This window comes from Myiozetetes cayanensis, unplaced genomic scaffold (assembly GCF_022539395.1).
Source record: "Myiozetetes cayanensis isolate MyiCay16 unplaced genomic scaffold, myiCay2020 scf1, whole genome shotgun sequence".
Taxonomy (NCBI): domain Eukaryota; kingdom Metazoa; phylum Chordata; class Aves; order Passeriformes; family Tyrannidae; genus Myiozetetes; species Myiozetetes cayanensis.
This window is the reverse complement of record NW_026086604.1, coordinates 60,453,198-60,473,382: the sequence shown is the minus strand read 5'-3', so window position 1 is coordinate 60,473,382 and position 20,185 is coordinate 60,453,198. Positions and strand designations below refer to the sequence as shown.

The 20,185-nt window shown below is 36.1% G+C and overlaps 1 protein-coding gene across 1 annotated transcript in view; it reads right to left on the bottom strand.

The window, feature by feature from the left end:
* The window catches only part of LOC126642910 (dynein axonemal heavy chain 5-like), a 154,754-nt gene that overhangs the window by 97,436 nt on the left and 37,133 nt on the right, over positions 1-20,185 (bottom strand). Inside the window, 13 exon segments of the mRNA XM_050320941.1 lie at positions 501-688; positions 4,668-4,846; positions 6,717-6,889; positions 8,497-8,643; positions 10,301-10,516; positions 10,917-11,045; positions 11,258-11,524; positions 13,809-13,962; positions 14,067-14,266; positions 15,636-15,764; positions 16,083-16,194; positions 18,795-18,957; positions 19,970-20,106. Of these exon segments, the coding sequence (XP_050176898.1) occupies positions 501-688; positions 4,668-4,846; positions 6,717-6,889; positions 8,497-8,643; positions 10,301-10,516; positions 10,917-11,045; positions 11,258-11,524; positions 13,809-13,962; positions 14,067-14,266; positions 15,636-15,764; positions 16,083-16,194; positions 18,795-18,957; positions 19,970-20,106 (2,194 nt within the window).

The window sequence follows — 20,185 nt, the reverse complement described above, 5'->3', positions numbered from 1 at the left end:
CAGCTTTGCCTCCTGCACTGCTAGAAGCAGTCCACAGGCACCAAAGATAAATCTTCAGAAGGCCAGTGAACCAGTGGGAGGGTGGCTTCCTTCATGCTGTCTCATAGGACTGCTGTCAAAAGTTCTTCACAGGTGGCAAAACACTGACCAGACCAACTACAGTAGTCCTTGCAGTGGTCAGCTACTTCTGGTTTACTTTGAGAGACTTTGACTAAAAATATGAGAAGGTTGAGTTTAATCTCAATCTGTCAAATATGCAACTAAAGAAGTCCTTAAAATACGTAGTTAAGGATAATTGCGCACCTCAAGTCCTAAGTTCCAGTTTAAAAATAGGGGCAAGAGAAAATAATATCTTTATTATTTTACCAAATCATTGTTCAAATTACATTCACTGTTTTCTAAAAGACAGTCCCAGTGATTTAACAGGTAAAATTTCAATAGGAAATGAAATGGGAAAGATTTTTCACAATGATGCCATTTACACGTATTTACAGACATACCATAGTCAGAAATATACCAAATTCTCTGTCCATGTCAACAACATCACCATCAGTGAAAGTGAACTGAGGTTTCTTTTTTTTCTTACACTGAAGTACGATATATATCTGCTGAGCAGCTACTGATAAAACTGGAAGATCAATGCGGTTAAATTCATCAAAGCAACCCCATGCACCTGACTGAGCTAAACCTAAAAAAAAGCAAAAAGGAAAATATTTTGTTAAAATATCAGATCAAAGAAGAATAATTTATATATAAAATAGAGCATGTTCTATACAGCTTAATGTAACATGAGAAGAACAGAGATGAACACAGAGTAAAATGAGAAGTAAAACCAAAATAAATTTGTCTGAGCATTAATGACACACAGAAAAAGAATCATTGCTTGAAAGAAAGATACATAAACTTCTTTACAAAGAATTCTAGACTTCTATAGCAACCATAAGGCAGAAAGTGTTCAATAATATAGTACTTAGTAGCATAAATATGCATATAGCATGGAAACTCATCTATGCAGAGGGTGAAATTGTCAAAGCTGAGCTTGAGAGATACCTACCTACATGAAAAGCACAAAATCAAATAGAGATCACTACATTTCTGACAGAAGCATTGTAGTATTTTACAGCAATTCATAGGTAAAAAATTGTTGGAGATTAGCATCCTGCTGTTCGAGAGAGAAGAATCTGATGTCACACTTAGAACTGTTATTTGGAACTGGCCATGGAGTTCTAGACAGACAGTATTACACATAAATATCACGAAATTAATGGCTTCTGGGACAGTAAAGTATTCCTTCTGTGTCATATTAGTAGTATTGAAATAGGACAGTCTACAGTGGCAGCTTTCCAGAGCAATAGTGGGAAAATTGTGTAATCCTCTGCTGTTCCACATCCATTTCACAAGAGACAAAGGCTACTAAGTCTATGTAGGAGCTTCATGGATGCCACCTCTCCCTTCCCAAATCCCACTCTGGACTAGTATTTCCTATTGCTTGGGGCCAGGAAGAGTCTGGGTCAGTACCTAGAAATGTTCAGAGGGGTTTTAATTCATTTCACTGAAGTGGTGGAACTCAGCTTGGCTTAAACCATTAGAAGGCATTGCTAAATGCAGGAAAAAAGCACATGTCCAAGAAAAGGCATCTGTGTGTTTGCAGTGTTGAATAACTCTGCCCAGAGCTCCCCAAATCCCCATATCTTCTGTATCAAAGCCTACAGTGGTAGGCACTGGTAAAATAAATCAATGGGTGGTTTATTTATAAAATTAATTCCTTGAGACACTTAAGCTAATTGAAGAGAAAGTACTCAAAAATCAATAATAATAATATGATGGATACATACTTTTTCACTTTGTCTTATTTTCTCTTTCATGTTTTTCTTCTCTTGTCTTTGCTTGGCCTGTTCTGCTAATATTATCCTACTTCCTTTCCCTCTAATTTTCCTTGTCTTATCTTCTTTTGCCCTTTAAGGTGTTCCTCTAGAAACTCTCATCTTACTTCAAATCCTCTTGAGGCCACTTTTATGTTTATTTTCTTACATTCATTTTTTATGGTTTTTTGGGTTTTTTTCATATTCAATATTCTTTTAATATTCTTGCATCAATTGGTATTTTTTATCTGTGTAATTTTGGAAGAACTCTTCAACAAAATTAGAAGTGTCAAACCAGATCAAAACCAGTGGTAGTATAGCCAAAATTGGCTCCTTCAGAATTGATTCAGTCAGGGCAATACTGCAGACCTCCCTTGAAATTCATCTCCATTCCATATGTAGAGTAATCTTCTCCTAAACTGCTTCTGTGATACCATAAGGAAAAAGATACTCCAAAGGAAAAGAATTTGAAGAGAATAAAAAGTCTCATGGACTTAATTAAAAAATTTAAAGGCAAATGGAATATATACAAATACCACAATGCCATAATGAGACAAAGATTAAAGTAATTCTATAGAGAGTTACAAAATTTAAAACATGAAATATCCAATCCTACTGTCTTTAAAAATAATGCAGAATGTTCCTTGACTTCACTGATGTTGCAGCAAGTCCTTTAACTGATGTTTTCCCTCTTGTATGTGGAATATGAGGGCCTTGGATGCAACAGGAGGCCTTAATTGCCCTGACCAGCCTTACCTGGGGCTTCTACCCACACTCCGTTCTGCAGTCCAGGAGTTCCATTTCAGCTCAGGCACGTCTGAACTGTGTTGTGTGTAGGCTGTAGTCCTATTTTCTCTTATGCTGAACTTCTGACTGAGCTTCCTGGAGGACTCCAGAACTCCACAGGTCTTACCTCCAGTCCTGCCTGCTGCTGTTTCTGACTGAACTTCCTAGATGGATCCTGGATCCAGCTGGTTATTTCACCTTATCTGATGGTCAGTGGACAGCTGATGGAATAAGCTGTCAACAACCTGCCCTGTTTAGGTACTGTGGGACTGTGCCCTGGTGAGTGAAGTCCTTGCCCCTGCCATTATGGTAGTCACCCTAGCTTGTCTTCCCTCATAGAGCTTCCCCATTCTTGCTGCTCCCTGACAAAAAAATTATGGCAGATATTTTTCAAAAGCAGTTGTCCCTTTTGTTAAATGTGTCATATGACTCCTAGGACCCATTCTAAAAAGAAACCCCCAAAAAGTGTGTTTTTTTCTACTTTGTTTATTAAACATAAATATCTACTCTTTGGGAGGCAACAAGGAAAAGTTCTAAAACTGGATATTTTTTAACTAGAAAACTTAGTTCTGTATAATATTGTCTCTTACACTTATTGTCTGTATCTTAAAGGGTTTTGAAATCAATTTCTTTATAGAATGGTGAGGTTCAGTTCTAACTGAATAATTTTTCCTTGGGAAAGGAAAAAAATTCACTTGTTCTGTAATGCCACCTGCTGCATGGAGTTAGGAAACCTCTCAGCAAGACCTCAATCTGAAATGGGAAAGAATAAGTTACCAAAGTGGTCAGGATAAGAAGACAGAAACAAAGCAAGGATACAGAGTCTAGATATCTGAACTGATACAAGTCACAAACAGCTTAATATAAGTTTTTAATAGAAAATGTGGATCACCAAGGAGTCAGGAGAAAAGGTGCTAACAAAGAGGTACAGACGTTCTCACAGAAGGAACAGAAAGGAAGATGACAACAGCTTGGTGAGATCAAAGACAAACCCACTCCAATGGGAAACAAAGTCTGATATCCCTGCTATGGACTGATGACTTCAGGTAAAGCAGAGACCTAGTAAATTACTTCATTCGGTGTTATGAGCATATTCATATTTAGTCAGTAAGCAAGCAAGTCCCAACCCTCTTCTGTTTATTACCATTGAGTAAAATAAACCTGTGACACTAAGGGTCTGCACACATGATAAAAGATGTGCAACTAGAAGTTAACCCAAAGCTGTGGGGGTTACAAGAGATGCTTTGAGAAAATTGTGATCTTGACTGAAGGTATTCACATGCACAGGTGGTTCAGTTTCAAGCTTAGAAATATTCCTCTGTTTAAAAATTTTTGGTCAGCTTTGCTGACTTCTTAATTAAAACTAGAAATTGTCTCCAGGATATATTTTAGCCTTCAGGAGATATCACAATGGTGAAAATTATGATAGCCTGTGTTCCACCACTCACAGAAAATAGTGGTGTTCTGTGATCTATCTGTCCATTTAAACAATAGTAAATACGTGCAAGAAAGTTATCAGTTTGACCACTATCTCATTTTCCTGGTTTCAAAAAAAGTTCTAGAGTTTGAAATAAGACACTACATCACTTTGCCTATTTCCTTGCCTTGCACAACATCACTGAGCTTCATATATGATTGCCTTGTTTGACACAAAAATGGCAAAGGAGGGGTAAATATCATCCCCTCTTGGAATGACTGTGACAGAGGCATTAAAAAAGACCCCAAACAGTAGAAATTATTAAAATGGAAAAGGAAAAGAAGGCATAGATAGGAAACATCTTTCAATAATATTTAAAAAAACCAAACAAACAAATCAACCACCAAAAAAACCCCTGGAAAACATGCAGGAGAAAAAGGGGAAAAAACCCAAGGAGAAATAATCAAATATCAGATAAAGTTGATGAGTGCCTGGAAATAAGAGGAAACAGAGATAAAAATATGCTACTTATGATTGTTAATTCACTACCAAAAAGACAAAAACTTATAACTCTAAAATGAACAAACCAGATATTTTCTTACCTTTATAGATACGACCAAGTCCTCTGTAGTCCATTTGGTCTGAACAATTGAAAACAACAACATACTTTCCCAGGCACTTGCCCATGTCTTTAGTCGTCTCTGTTTTCCCTGTCCCTGCAGGTCCTGCTGGTGCACCACCCATACTCATGCCCAGGGCCTGTGCCAGAGTGATGTAACACCTAAAGACAGAATAAAGAGACCTATGAATCTTTTTCTACTATTAATTACTTCAAGTCCATTAAAGCAAACACGATAGTTGTATTATACAGAGCTGGGGAAGGGGGCAGAAACGGCTGTGCTTCCATGTGGTAAGTCCTCAGTTGCTGCCTTTGGGCACAGTGAATCTGAGTTACCAGGTACCAACTTCCATCCACCTGCAGAAAAGCATCCATCCAGCACAGTGATGACTGCAACAGCCCAGGAAATCCACAGGCCAATTCTAAATGCTGAATACTAAAAGACTGTACTATTGTGATTTATTCACAGTATCATATGCCTCCTTCCATGACTCAGCCTCACTCTGCAGCACCCAGACCCACTGGATTTCTACCTTCTTCCCCATCCTCCTACTCTCTCCCCGGAGCACACAGGATGGGCTCTCTGATCTGACAATAGGAAGGCACAGAGGCTGGAAGCAGCTACTGTTCCTGACATTTCTCTACCAGCATGCCAAACCACAGCAGTGCTGCCAGTCACATGAGGTCTTTGAGTTCCAGGAGGGTAATGCACAAGAGGGAAGACTGGGGAAATCCATTCCTGATTTGGAGGAGACCCAACAGGGTCTTTGAGTCCAATTCCTGGCTCTGCAAAGAACAAACCCAAAACCCACACAATGTGCCTGGGAGCATTGTCCAAACACCTTTTGAATTCTGGCAGGCTTGGTGCCGTGACAGTTCCCTAGCTGCATTTTAATTCTGTGAATAAATTTTGAATGACAACATTCTCTTGATACAGGCTGTCCTGATAGGCAAAAATATTGTCAGCATGTTAATGCTGCCATATCCCCTAATCCATTGCATGTTTACTGCTGCAAACGGACTTCTAATCTAACATAGGAACAGCAGGATGCATAACATACAGTTTGGCAGACGTGTGTTACATATTAAAAGCCAGGTATCCAAATACAGGGTTTTGACTTTCTTAACAGCTCACTGGGAATAATTTTTGTTCAGAAATTGGCAAAAATCTGAATTTTCACTATTAGATGAAATCTAGCAGCACAGAGAGTGCAAAGGCAGTTCCAACATTAATTCAAGATGAGGCTTTGAGCAACCTAGTCTAGTGGAAAGTATCCCAGGCCATGGCAAGGGGGTTGGAACTAGATGATCTTTAATGTCTCTTCCAGTCCAAACCATTCTATGACTCCATAAATTACTGAATATGCACGGTTTTTAGACATTCTTATCCATACCCAAAAGAACAAGCTCTGGCATGGCAAACACCCCTGCCTGTAGCCTAGCTGAAGCACCAACCAACTACTTTAGGAAAATAGGCACTAATAAAGTTTGAACTATGCTGTATAACTAACATTTCAGCAATAAAAAATTCTCCTTATGTTTGCCTTCAGAGCTTTTTCTGTGTTTGTAGCCCTATAATTCTCTATAGGCCTTGTTTAAAACCATACTGACACTAGTTATTCAGTGCTATGTCCTGAGTTACTGTTTTTCTCTCCAGGGTGACTTCAAAGGAATCACTTGCCATAATACCAAATTCTCATGCAACTACTACCTTATTAAAAGCAGCAATATATTGGTTCTTAGATTCACTCTGTTTAGGCTGGTGAAGTGTATGAAGTTCAGGTATATTTATTTTGAGCACAAATAAGTTTTTCAATGCCTATCAAACCTCATATAGCTCGAGAAGACACTCAAAAAGAAGTCAACTCTCGATAGCTGAATATATGAGCACTGGCCTCTGCTGTTCACCAGTGATATTGCAGCATCGTAGTGCAACCTAATTAATTCTGACACACACAAAAGTTAAGGGAATTAAGTCAAAGGAATTAAATCTTAGCTCCAATACTGTGCACTGCATTCTTTTTATAACTACCTGTCAGTTAAGGGAGTTATTACAAGCCTGTCTGTGCACCCCAGGTATTCATTGCAGTAGGTGAACTCTACATCAGTGATTTTGATGATGCATTTATCCAGGTCCTCAAGAAAATAAAATCGAGACTGTTTTTGCCATTCAAAATCAGATGGAGATTTAATGTTCATACGGACCTATAATGGAAAAGAAAAATCATTAATACAGAAATAAACCGTACAAAAAATTAATCTTAAATTCCATACCGGAAAAAAAAAGAAGCCTACTTCATACAAATTCCTGATTGGGAAAAACGAGCACAGAACCTGTCAGGAGTCAAGACGTGAGAATTATCTTTTCAAACCTGTCTATGACGTGCTCTAAACCTCCTGACCACTTTGATTTTACTCTGTATTGTATGCAGAGATTATGGATTGTGTCTTACAGAGATATTGAAGAACAGTGATGGAAAACTTCTTAAAAACTGAAGTAACAACACTGTTTACACTGTATGGTATCTGTGCCATTACTCACAGAAATATTAAATTATGGACAACATTTGAATTCATTGTACACATGTCTATGTGCTATATTTGGGGTCTATTTTTTAGTATGTACTTGTCACACACATATTTAAATTTGTGGTATATTAATAAATCTTGATTCATTATTTTTGACACTTCATCTCAAAATCACCAGCCTTTTACAGACTGTGTAATCGTATTTATTGGCCTTGCAAACACAGCGTAATGGGAAAAGGAGGTTCTGGAATTTCAGCCACTTCCTTGTACTTTATCTCAACCATAAAAGGACATGTTTAGCAGAGAAAAGAATGTTTTAAGAGAGAAGGGTAATATAACTTTACCAATCAAGAACCCTTTGCCCAGTTTTGGATTGCTCCTGACTTTTTATTTCACATATAAGCCTTATAAATTTAACCAGTTTTGTGTCATTTAATTTTATTATAATATGACATTGAATTAATTTATAATAAAATGTCCAATTAAGAAGATAATGATGAAAATAAATTCAAAACTACAGGCAGAGGATAAAACCCCATGCCTATCTTAGGAGCCAGCAGTTTTCTTTCTAGCTTTTAGTATTTTTCTTTATTATATTCTATCTTTCTTTACACATGCACTTAATTTTTATCTTCCTAACATATGCATAAATTAAGCAATCTCGTATTGAATTATTGGGCTTTGCATCACGCAAGCTTTTTGAAAATTATTCTACTTCTATTTTTATAATTATACTTTCATTTATTTAATATACTTATCTAAAGAAAGCCTGATGTTACTCAGTTATTAAAAAATCCAAATCTGTTCTGTTCTGTTTATTTTTGCTACCCTTTTCAAATATATGGAGCCTCGCTGCTTTTACCTTTGAATAACTATTACCTTAAATCAATACATAGGTTGGCCTGGAAATTACATGATTGATACCAGTAGTAAATGGACAGGTTTTTATGCTGACATTTCAATCATATTATGCATTAAATCTTTAAGGTGAGGGAACAATTCAATCACAAAAGTTAAATTCTTTTGCTCACAGTGACTTTGTGCATGATGGGTATTATAAACAACCATTTTAAAAATTGAAGTCTGAACTTCCTAACATTTATATATAATTCATCCTTATCTCTGCATGACATTTGTATAAAATCAAACTAAATCTGATATGGTCTATCACAGAAATAATGTCAGAGCTACTCGAAGGGAAGAGATTGCAAAATTTGTGCTACATTTTTTGGTATGTGCGAAACCTTCTACAGAAAGTCCATTAAAGGTTTGCCAAAACTTACCAAATCATCAAAGATATCCTTTTGGTGCACATGGATGGTGATTAAAGTTTCATATTTTGTGCGCTCCATTCTTGTCAGATTGTGTGTTGTCATGTCAATCAAATCATTTAAAAGTTCCAAAAACTTCTGATTTGTTGTGTGCATTACCTTTTCCATAGAGCAAGAACATAAATATTAATATAAACACCATTTGTTCTTCCAATGTTTAGAATAAAAAATAAATAAACATTTGCAAACACACGTGACCTCTGTATTCTGCTTTGTATTTATAAGGCTAGGAATCCTAAACTTGGATTTGCAGTTTGCCCTCCATGCGTGCATTCTTACCCAACAGAGTACAATAAGGTTATATCTAAGTGAAGAGGTCATATTAAAAGATTTTATTCCAAGACAATTGCTCCTTTTACTATACATTACAGCTTCAGCTGACTGAATCCCGGCATACATTCAGAAACACCAGTCTCTGGGTTTGGGTATTACATATCAGCCTGAGCAGTATCTACTCTTTAGGGGGAATAGGAACCTGGAGGTCTATCACATCCTCTGAGCAGAGGAGGGGGGAAATGTAGTGGAATTTTACATGCCAATGCTAAAATAATAATTTATTTTGTGGTACCAGATAGGTTATGAAAATCCACAAAATACAATACTGACTTAGGTAAACAGCATCAGCCTCTGCCCTTCTGCTTCTGGTACACAATAAATTAAAAAGCACCGAGGTTTCAGAAAGAGTAGCTCATTTATACTTCTGTTTCAAATCTGTGAGAGAACAATCACACTAGCTTTCTGTAAATATATGCATAGCCTAAAATTCACACTGTTTGCTGAAAAAAATGCTAAAAACACTGTTAAAACTAACAGAGTATTAAATTACCTCCCTGCCCCCCAAACACACACACAGAGTTCAGTCCCTTTCCCAGAAAAAAAAAAAAAAAAAAAAAACCAAAAGCTGTTTTCCTAGTTAATGCAAAAGAATCTTGACATCTAGTTAGTCTATGAACTGTAGTGGTCTACAACCTTTTTAAAATCAGGCCTATACCCTTTTAAAGCTTTGTACAGTGCAGAAAATGTAGCACTACATGATCTTCTCCATAGTCTAGAGTTCTTACTTTCATTCAGCATCAAAGCACAGCACAGGACCATTGCCCTGCATTTACTTTTATGGTAGGATGGTGTTACTAGTTCTTTGTTCCATCTCACTGTACATTCTTGATTAACGATAATGTGCAACTCTTTAATTCACACCTTTTCCTTCCCCTTTCATAGATTCAGTGTTAGTAATAACACCTTGGTGTTAACAGCATCTTCTCCACGTGTTTGGGATTAAACAAACACCTTCTCAAATTGCTCTTATTCATTCCCCCTCCCTAAAAAGAAGAGTTCATCCACTGAAGAATCTAATACATTCAGGTAGGGAAGGCCAATGCTCACAAAGCACAGTTATTTCCACAAAGTTTGGGAGCTCTTATTTCTTTCCTAATTTGATTTTGGGAAAGTAATAGTATAAGACTCCCTATATTCCCAAACTGAGAAGCTGTCCTGTTCCAAGCTGACTGCAGTAACAGAACAACAGAGAAAAATCACCGGATTAGGAACAATTCTAAAGCACACGCTGGGAGATAATGAGGAGGTGTGACTTCTTAACACATTCTATATCATTCTGTTTTCCTGCTAGCTTATTTTTTATTCTGGTTAATTAACTAGTACTTTGTGCTTTTTCCTAGGTGTTAATTTTAACTTTTCACAATATTCACTGTTACAAACAATGCTTTTAATAAATCCCCAAAGATTCATTAAATACTACCTTTTTGTCAGTTTTGGTACTGTTCAGTGCCTTCTCTGCATCTCTGGTCCAGATCATTTGAATTCCCAGAAGTCCTATTTGTGCAGGAAACATTGCCTGAAAGTCATACAGCTTAAATTCTGAATCGTTAATGGCCATTGATGCCTGTCTAATGATGGTGTGGATTGTTTTCCTAATCCCATTCAGCAGCTGACCTAGCCAGAATTCCACATTGCCCTGAAATAAACAAGAAAGTACTTTTAGAGAATTAGTTTATGAATAATTCACAAGAGGCAAAAGCTCTACGTGACTTTTATCCCAGTCCTCCATACTCCCATTCCCCTCTTTGTTATTCTCGAATCTTTAAAAGATTCCTTTCCTCTGTCTGCTCCACTGCCCTTCTAGACATATGTGATGGATTTGACACTTCGCAGCAGTACTGCTGAGAAAACAGGTAAAGCAATCGTTACAAAATGACACAAATGTCCTGTCCTCTCTAGTCTTTGCTCTTGATGTTCACACTGGAAGGTTTTTATTCAGCTAGTCAAATAATAGCATGATGTGATACTGTTGGTCTCTAAAACATAAATCTACTTTAAATCAAGTCATGAAAAACTTCAATATGTATTTTCATTACCTGAGCTAAAACTGGTTCAATAATATTGACCTGTTCTCCTTCTTGAGATTCAAACAATAAAATCTGGTCGTAGTTTTTTTCATGAAATCCCACTCGGTTAACATTGTCAAACAAACTTAATAAATGCGCCTACAACAGAATCAGAAAAAAAACAAACAAAACAAAACACCTCCATAAACTGATCATATATATCATTCTTACTTTGTCTTTAAATGCTGCATTAGAAGATTCTATAAATCTTTCCATAAGTGCAAGAAATTCTCTCAAATAAATAATAAAATCCTCCATGGTCCTCACTTAGTAATACTGAGCATATAAACATATTGCTTTATTACTTGTACCTGAATAGTGTGAGAATCAGATGCTTGACCAAGGATTTCCAAAAGAGCAGGGTCAGATATGAAAAAAAATCTTGGAAATATTAACCGTTTTTTTTCCAAATAGCCAGTCAGTGATTTCTGACAGACTTCCAGCTGTTCCAGCAAATGGGGTAATAGCTGTGCCAGAGTCTCATCTCCAACACAGCACTGCACAATGTTTGATGTTTCATGCGCTCTGTGCATAATTCTCTGCCATGATTTATCAATGTTCTGAAATCTTCTGGCTTCCTGAAGTACAGGATAAATACATTAGCTTTTCCCAATGTTTGTCACATTCTAAAAATTAAATAATTCCATGAGACAAGGTAACAGTTTAATATTTCCCTTGTTGTTCAAGTATTCTTTGCAGGACTAATGCATGAATATTTCGAGGCATGCTTATGATGATCAGTGCTTATAATGACCAGAGGTCAAACTGCATTAGAAAGACTACACTGGGACACAGTTCTGAAAAATGTCTTTTACTTCCTGTTGGGCACCAAAATTGTCCACAAAAAAAGGATTCCAACACACACTAGAAAACTCAAACAGCAGGCTTCCCAGAAATTAGTCTTCCTAATAGCACTAGACAATGTCACCTAAGTTGTTAGTAGTAACACTTGACAAACAAAACCAGTAAAAACAGTCTGAAGCTGCTGCACTTGTAAGGTATAGTAGGTGAAGGGAGACAACTGGGAGCTAAAGAATAAATATTTTTATACACTGGGAATATTGACATTAAAAACTCTTTATTCACCTACAACAAATAAAATGGAGTCATAAATTATCTGACAGCTAGAATAGAGCTCAAAAGACCATCCAAAGCAATCTGTCTGTCATAAGGTAGGGTCATATCCAAAATATCTGTCTTTCAGGTGTTTAATGATGTTTAATGATGGAGATTTAGAAGCCTTTCCAAGCAATCTTTGTTACTGGTGACTGTTTTAATATCTAACCTTAATCACATATAGAGAACACATTTTTTATTTTCTATTGAGAACAACTCTTATATTTTAAAAAAACTTCTCACATCTTCTCTTCAGTTTTTCCTCTTCTTCAAACCAAACAAGCCTAGTTTGTTGAATCTTTTCTTGTGCATCATCCTTTCTGGGTACTTCCTCATTCTTACTACCCTGTTCTATGCTGTCTCAAATTTGTCTGTGTGTTTCTTTGGCCAAAACCAGGTACAATATTCTCGTTATGAGTTATTGCTGTTTATTCATTCCATTCTTCTGCCTTCATTTTACATACCAGCAAGCTAAAACTCATTTTCTAGTATATCAGAGACAATGTCAAAAGTCTATTAAGATATATGCCAACTACAGTTTTTCCTCTATCCACAAAGCTTCTCATCCAACCTAAAAAGAAATTAGATTTGTTTGACATGTTTTGTTCCTAACAAATCCACACTGACTGTTACTAACATCTCCTTGCTAACTTCCAGATGCTAACAGTTACTTATTGCAACATTCATCAAGAAACTGGAATTAAGCCCACTCATCTATCATTACTCCTCCACCAAGCTGTTCCTTCTCCTACTTCTTTAAAGACAGTCACCACATTGCTTTTTTCCAGAATATTGGCTCATGTATCTATCATCCTTGGAAGAAGTAGCTTTAGCAGTTATTAAATGGTTCAGCTGTGCTGCAGCATTTGTTCATCTGCAAAAACTGCTCATTGGTTCTCTGATAAGGATTAACAACATAAATATATCTCTCGAACTAAAAAAAAAAAAAAAAAAGTACTGTTATCTTAAACAACAGTTAAGAAAGCTTTCTTTATCTTACAAAAATTTATATTAATTTGGGAAATTGTAACCCTTTAATTATATGCGGCCTAAAATAGCATCTAGTAATTTCCCAATAATCATGGTTCTGTTACGTACAGAACTCAATTGATCCAGTTGATTGAACTATGGTGTGTTAAAATTAGATGAAAACCCCTAATTAGGAAACTTAACAAAAAGGATGACTCCTGCTCTTTCTCTCCTGCAGGAAGTCAGATCATTCCTTAACTCTCTTGCAGCTGCTATCATGGAAGGTCGTAACTGCCTCTTGAAGAGGTTGAAACAGTTCACTCAGATTAGCATACATGCAGCTCCCAAGCCTTGTAAGCATCTCTCTGTGGGACTTTGTTAAAATGAGTCCTAGCGAGTACAGCATCATCATACAGTAAATTTGTCTTTCTATTATTACATAACTTTCAGCCTATAAACACGTGCACACAGAGACATATTGCAAAAGTGATAGAGCCATTTTGTGCCCTTAAGTAGTTCTGAACCCTGTACTATCATATGATTCACTAATACCGTAAGCAGACAGGAACGTTTGAGCTTGAATTACAAACAATCCTGTTTCTGTAGGTTTGACCAAGTTCTAGGCAGTTAAACCAGACAGATCCCAGTTTGGCAAAGCTTCTTCTGAACTGCCTATGCACAGCTCACAAAGCTTATATGCATTATATGTACTGGCAAGTAAACTCTGTGATGTGGCAATCTCTTGGTGCAATATATTGTTATCATAAATCAGCATACCTGAGGTAGTTGTTTTGCAATGTCTCCACCAACAAACACAGCTTCAAGGTAAATCCAGAGGTTTTGTACAGTGAGCCAGTTTTCGATTATCTCTGCAGTATTGGTCAACTTCTGAACCCACTGTTGTATAGTGGACTTAAATGGTGCATTATACCTGTATGAACATGAGTCAAAAAGAAAAAATAACATAAAATGATAATTGTTTACTTTGGGGGTTGATTAGATTTACGCAGTATGTGCATTTATTAAATTTTGTACCTATTGCTCATGAGCGACCCCAGCACCATGAGGCTGTCTTCCACCAAAGCTATTTTCTCTGATATATCTGATCCTTTCAGAAGGAGTTCTCCTCGAGTTTTGAATTGGCCAAAAGTGAAAGCATGGGTACTCCATTCACTGATGACATGTTTCAATTTTGCTTCAATATCCTTTTCTTTAACCGCACTGATGCAGATATCCTGTGTAAAATTAAAATAGTAAATTACATTCCTGTAAGACTAATACAAAGCACAACTATAAAGACTATTAAAATTTATTGGCTAGATCCAGATTTCAGTGTAAGTCCTTGTTAATGAAAATATATATCGAAACACCTCAAAGTTATTAAACTACAAACAAGATTATATTCTAGTACTACTTGGAACAGGTACATTTTATGGGCTATACTCCATCTTCATTAGTACTGGCACCTTGCACACACAAAATTCACTGAGTCAATTAATCTGCAGGCAAAATTTGCCTCTCTGTATGTATTAAAATTTGAAATCAAATAAATCAACTGAGGGATTTAAGGAAAATACACATTACCAATCACACCAAATAAATAGTCCAAGAACAGAATGTAGATGGACAACATGACTGTCTACTACTTCTTGAAGACACTGAGGGCAGGACTGTCATAAAACTGCTTATTGCATCACAGAGAAAAGGACCAGCTGCTCAGACTGGACCCCAAATGCAGGTTCAGGAGTATATTGGATTCTATCACAGATTTAAAGTGTTTCCTGAAGTCTAAAACTGGAACTCTCAACCTTTCACAACTCTTGTCTGGAAACTGGGTACAGCTGAGGTTTTATTTCATGTTTTTGTCTTAAGCATGTTCCTTTGTGGATCAGAACAAAACAGGTCACTACTCTGGAGAGACCACAGATATAGCTAAGTGACAACAGAACTGAAGTCAGAAACTGTTGGGGCTTCACTTCTTTATTTTTAGCTATGCTTTGTTCTGGTAAAAGGTAATCATGATGCTAATGGACTTGCCAGATAACTACTGTCCTTAAAATGGAGGAGACAAGAGCTTTGTAGCTTGTGCACACTACATAAGCCTTCTCATCTCTCTATGCTCTTGTGAAGAGTCACTTTTGAAATAAAAAAACCCTTATTCTCCTTTAATCCTATATCCTCCACTTCTCCTGTGTTCCAAGGATTTTCAGCACTTAACAGGATCAGTCTTACATCAACTATTTTTTTCTCTCTGATAAGACATTTAAAGGGAAAAAAAAATAAATAAGTAGGCAGATCCTAAATCAGAAGCATGACAGAATCACACTATCCTTAAAACAATAGAAGTCCTTCTGTGGAAGGATTAGTGTAATACCATCTATCCACTTAATCCTTCTCCACAACAAAAAGGAAATAAACTAACCATCAGTGCTACTACCAACTATAAGGCTCTATTTTTTCAAAGGAATTCAATTCTTCAACTAAAACAATTTTTTTAATGTTTCAAAGCTGAGTAGAAACAGGATTTCAAAAGCACAGACTCCAGATCACACATTATTAATTTAAAACAAACAAACAATAAAACCAGCAGAAGAGTACATGTACCTCAATATCTTCTTTATATTGTAATAATGGGGCATCCATTATGTTTTTCAAAGAGAAACTTTCAGAGTCAACATCAAAGTGATGCCCAGTTACTTGAGCAATTCTTTCCCAGTGTCGTGACAACATTGCCTAGAAAAGTCCATAGGGATGATTTTTTAAAAATTGTATTATTTTTAGGACTAGAATGATCACATACTTTCCCACTGCATCTGTTCAGCAAATACAAGAGATTTCCATCCCACTGAAAGCATTAATAGTTCTTGTAATCACATTATTAATTCTTTTGTTTTACTTTTCTGTAACTAAGCCTCACTAGATTTTTGCCATAAATATAGCTGCCTTTATCTATACAAAAGAATTAGGGAAAGCATCTTATGGTCATATATGATAGCCTTCAGTAGAGTTTTTCAAACAAATCTTATCTCCAAATTATTATGCTGAACATACTTTGTTTGTCATCATTTCAAGCAAAGGACAGCTCTCTGTGAAGTCATCTATTTTTTTTTTTAGGTCTTGAAAAGCTTGCCAGTCCTTCAATGCTTTTGGTAACTTTCGGATTCTTTAAAAAGCACAAAAAGAAAGAAGAAATATTTTATTCTTAATAAGTAAAATCTACCATTTAATAGTACAATATATTGTCATTTTTCAACCAGCGGACCAGTAGACAGTAAATAAAAATCCAGTTGCAAGTTGGCATTATATATAGCTGATTGCTTGTGGCTGCAGGCAGGAAACGCTGCTACAGACAGTACAGATCACACTTGAATGGTTTGGTTTCTATTTCAGTTTGAACTATAGGGAGTTAATTTGATGTGCAACCTATGTTTGAACTTAAGTTATTTGTGTCATTGTTTTATTCAAAAATTAAAACCGCATAGTTTGTATGAAAGATAATTAAAGAAAATCTTTATGCACAGCTTAAGAAGAAACTGAAAATTAAGAACCTCTTGTATTGTGAATTGTCACAGCTCCTCTTGCTTCTAACAAGTCATGCCAATTTTCATCTGCCAAAGCTATGGACCAATGACTGACAGTAGTTCCCTTACAGCTCAATTGCAGAAACTAAAAAGCTGCATAAAACCAACTCATAATGAAAAAATCCTTCAAAGAAATTCCCCATTTTTCACAGTTCAAAATCAGGCAGATCTGTCACACAGTGCTGGAGCATATGCAAATTATTCACTGCTCGCTAGTAAGAGGTAGATGAACATATGCATACTGTCATGGCACTACAATAATTGCTATGGTCTTTCATCCTGAATCCAACAATAGATTGTATTGAACAGGCTAGAGAAAAGCAATGCAGAATGGGAAATTACACTCTGCCTTGTATCGATATGGCTTTAAGAGGCAGTTCCTGGCAACTTCTGTCCTGAGGCACTGCAAGTAACATTCTAACAAACTTTATCTTGGGATGGCTATTGGAAATGGGATCTCTTAGCTTGGTAATTAAAATGGCAATTTTTAAAACACAAATAACTGTTTCCTTTGTCTTAGTCTCAGTAATATTTTCTAATAGCAAATTCTATTACCTGCATATTATGTTAAAAAACTATTCCATTGATCAGGTTTAAATTTCTATCTTAAATTTACTGGACATTCTCTTTAGATTGTGTTACAGTAAAATATAGAGAGAAACTTCCTTCTAGCTGTTCTTATAAACTTCTATAACACTCTCTACCATAGCATTTTCTCTAAATATTTCTCCTTTTTATTGTTTTCTAACAGAACTTATTTTCACCTACAGTTATTTTTTTATTCTTTTCATGATTCTAGGTTTTCTATTATATTAATATTTTTAAAAGGAGTACAGTAAAGAACTACATGTATCCTTACAACTAGGCTGAAAACTAATTGATTTCCAGTATTCCTGCTTCTTTCATAACACAGCATACCATCTTAGCTATTTCTGTGTACTCCTTGCACACTGTTTAATTTCTCCAGCTTTGAAGATAATAGCTTGAAGCAATAATGCTAGCAAGCTGCCAAAGGAAGCACAGTACTGGGTTAGACTTTTATTACAAGCATTGGTAGTCACCTTGCTTCAAAGTAGCTCGACAACTGAGAGAAAAAAAAAAAGTCTCACGTGAAGTACAAAGAGAAACACCTAACTCAAAACTATTGCCGTGCTATGGCTTCCTCCTGAGTTCTGGAGAAAGACCCATAAAGTGAGTCCTACCAACCTGTAAAATACAATTAGCTATAGAAAAAATCACTAAGCAGATTCCAGAATTCTACTGAAATGAGATCAAGACACATTGTCCAAATGCATAAGTATATATGTTTCACATACATTAATTTCTAGTATTATTTTTTAAAAGAGGTTTTGGAGCTTTTTTCAAAGTAATTACTAGAAGGCAGTTCAGTCAGTTTTTCCAGAAAAAGAAGAAAATCTCCACCTTCCTCCTTCAGTGTATACACAAATGCACCCTGCTAAAATGATGGCACAATCAAAAAACCATATGAACAAAACCCCTGAGCACAAGTAACCTTTCCTATGTTTTTCAAAGATTTGGGATGAGGTGAAAAACACAGATTTGATCTCAACATCTTGAATAATACCAAAATGTGAGTGAAGTCTCTCTGAGGACACACTGGAGAATCCATGTCTGGGTCTGTAAGAGGTGCATCTTTACCAACAGAGCAGAAAAATTTCTCTGACTTCAGCAAAGCATGGTTTCAACTAGAAGTTACTTTGCATTTAATGTGGAAAACACTATTGCTCTCCAACCTCATAAATAAATCCTCAGAATTTAGTGTGGTTCTTGAAAGAACAATTACAATTCAGACAAATGTGCAGAACTAGACAGTAGCTTCAAAATTCTAACATCACTGACTGACAATCTGTAAGCTGAATCACTGATAAATTATTATGTGAAGATCAGCATTATTTATACTTACAACCACCTTGCCACAGGTTTATGCACTTTACTTATTAAATAAGCTACAACCTACCACATCGATACTCATGAACTAGCTGAGTAAGGTCACATTCTAGCTGCATATTGCACCACAGTGCAGTTGTGCCCAACACATGAGCAAGTCTGAGCTTGAAATAAACTGACAGGTTTTTGCTTCTCAGAGCAATTTTCACGAGCTAATTAACACACAGAGTTGAGAAATAAAAATTGCATGCACTTCAACAAAAAAAAAACTTACTTGTTTTGAAAATCCAGAAGTTCATTGTTAATTTTTTCAATATTTAAATCACTCCAAAGCATTTCATTGTATCCATCAATACTAGCAGTAACTGCATTATAAAGACTGTAAAGTTTCTGAAGTAATGAAAGCTCGCGTTTAATTTTGTGTAGTTCAGGATACTCTGTTTCAAATTTCAAAACCAGAAATTTTTGAGTGTTAATTAGGTACAGATGTATTCATGAGCATAAAAATCCAAACATTTCTAAAAATGGTACACAAGAAATGTATGAAACCCAACTTGCAGTTTTTTAGATGGTGCCTAGTAAGAAAAACTTGTCCATTTGCATTATGCAAAAACATCAGATTTTGATGCACAGTAATTGTTTAGATTGCTGGTTTTTAATAAATATTCTTCTATAACAGTAGATGGAATCCTATAAGTGAGATGCTGCACCTAGCTCTGTGAGGGAGACAATGTCGAAAAAGTAGATGAAATGGCAAAGAAACACGATGTAGTTTTTTAGACTAGAACTAAAACATCTCCTATCTCAGTTTCCACTATTTACTTAAGAGGCAGAGGTTGGGGATGGCAATTTATTTCAAAATAAAAATCTAGAATATATTGGACAATAAAAGCATTTAAAATGGACATCTTTAATGGAATTCCTAGTTAAATATATTGTAATTATTTCACATGTCCTCAGATAGGAAAGTATGCTTAATTTAGTATGCACAAATTAAAGTGCTTATCATGCATTCTGCTCTAACTTCAGTTCACACCACAGTCTTCCAATGGAACTGTGTCTGACTATGAGACATAAGGATATTACAGATCAGTTTGCACAGCCCAAGGGAATTCACTATGTAATTGGAGCAGGGACAATTTGAGTTCTTTGGCAACATTTCCCAAATTTGTACAGGGCATAATACTGACAGGAGATGTGCTTAGCTCTGAACAGAAAAAGCAAGAGAGCTAAGCATCTGGACCCTGAGATGCAATATTTTTCCACCTGATGTTTATGTTTGTGCAGACTGAAAACCAGTTTCACACAGACGCTTTTCGTAGGAAAGACAATAATAATTTACTGCAAGGAGTTTTTCTACAATGAATCCAGCACTGAATGCATTTAGCAAGAACCACAAGAAAAATTTAATGTCTTAGAAACAGGTATCCTTATCCCATGAGAAACTACCTGTAATGGGAAGACCAAATAATTCTTCCCCATCAGAGAGAGATATATACTTCCTCCACAGTTCATCAAACTTGGCTTGAAAGATTTGTAATCTGTCACTTGCTTCATGGGGAGGAATATTCTCCTTGCTGGGGCCCCTGTAAAACCCAAAACAAATTCAGTACAAGTATCAGCCGTATGGGTTTCAGAAAGCAGAACAACAAAACACAGAACAAA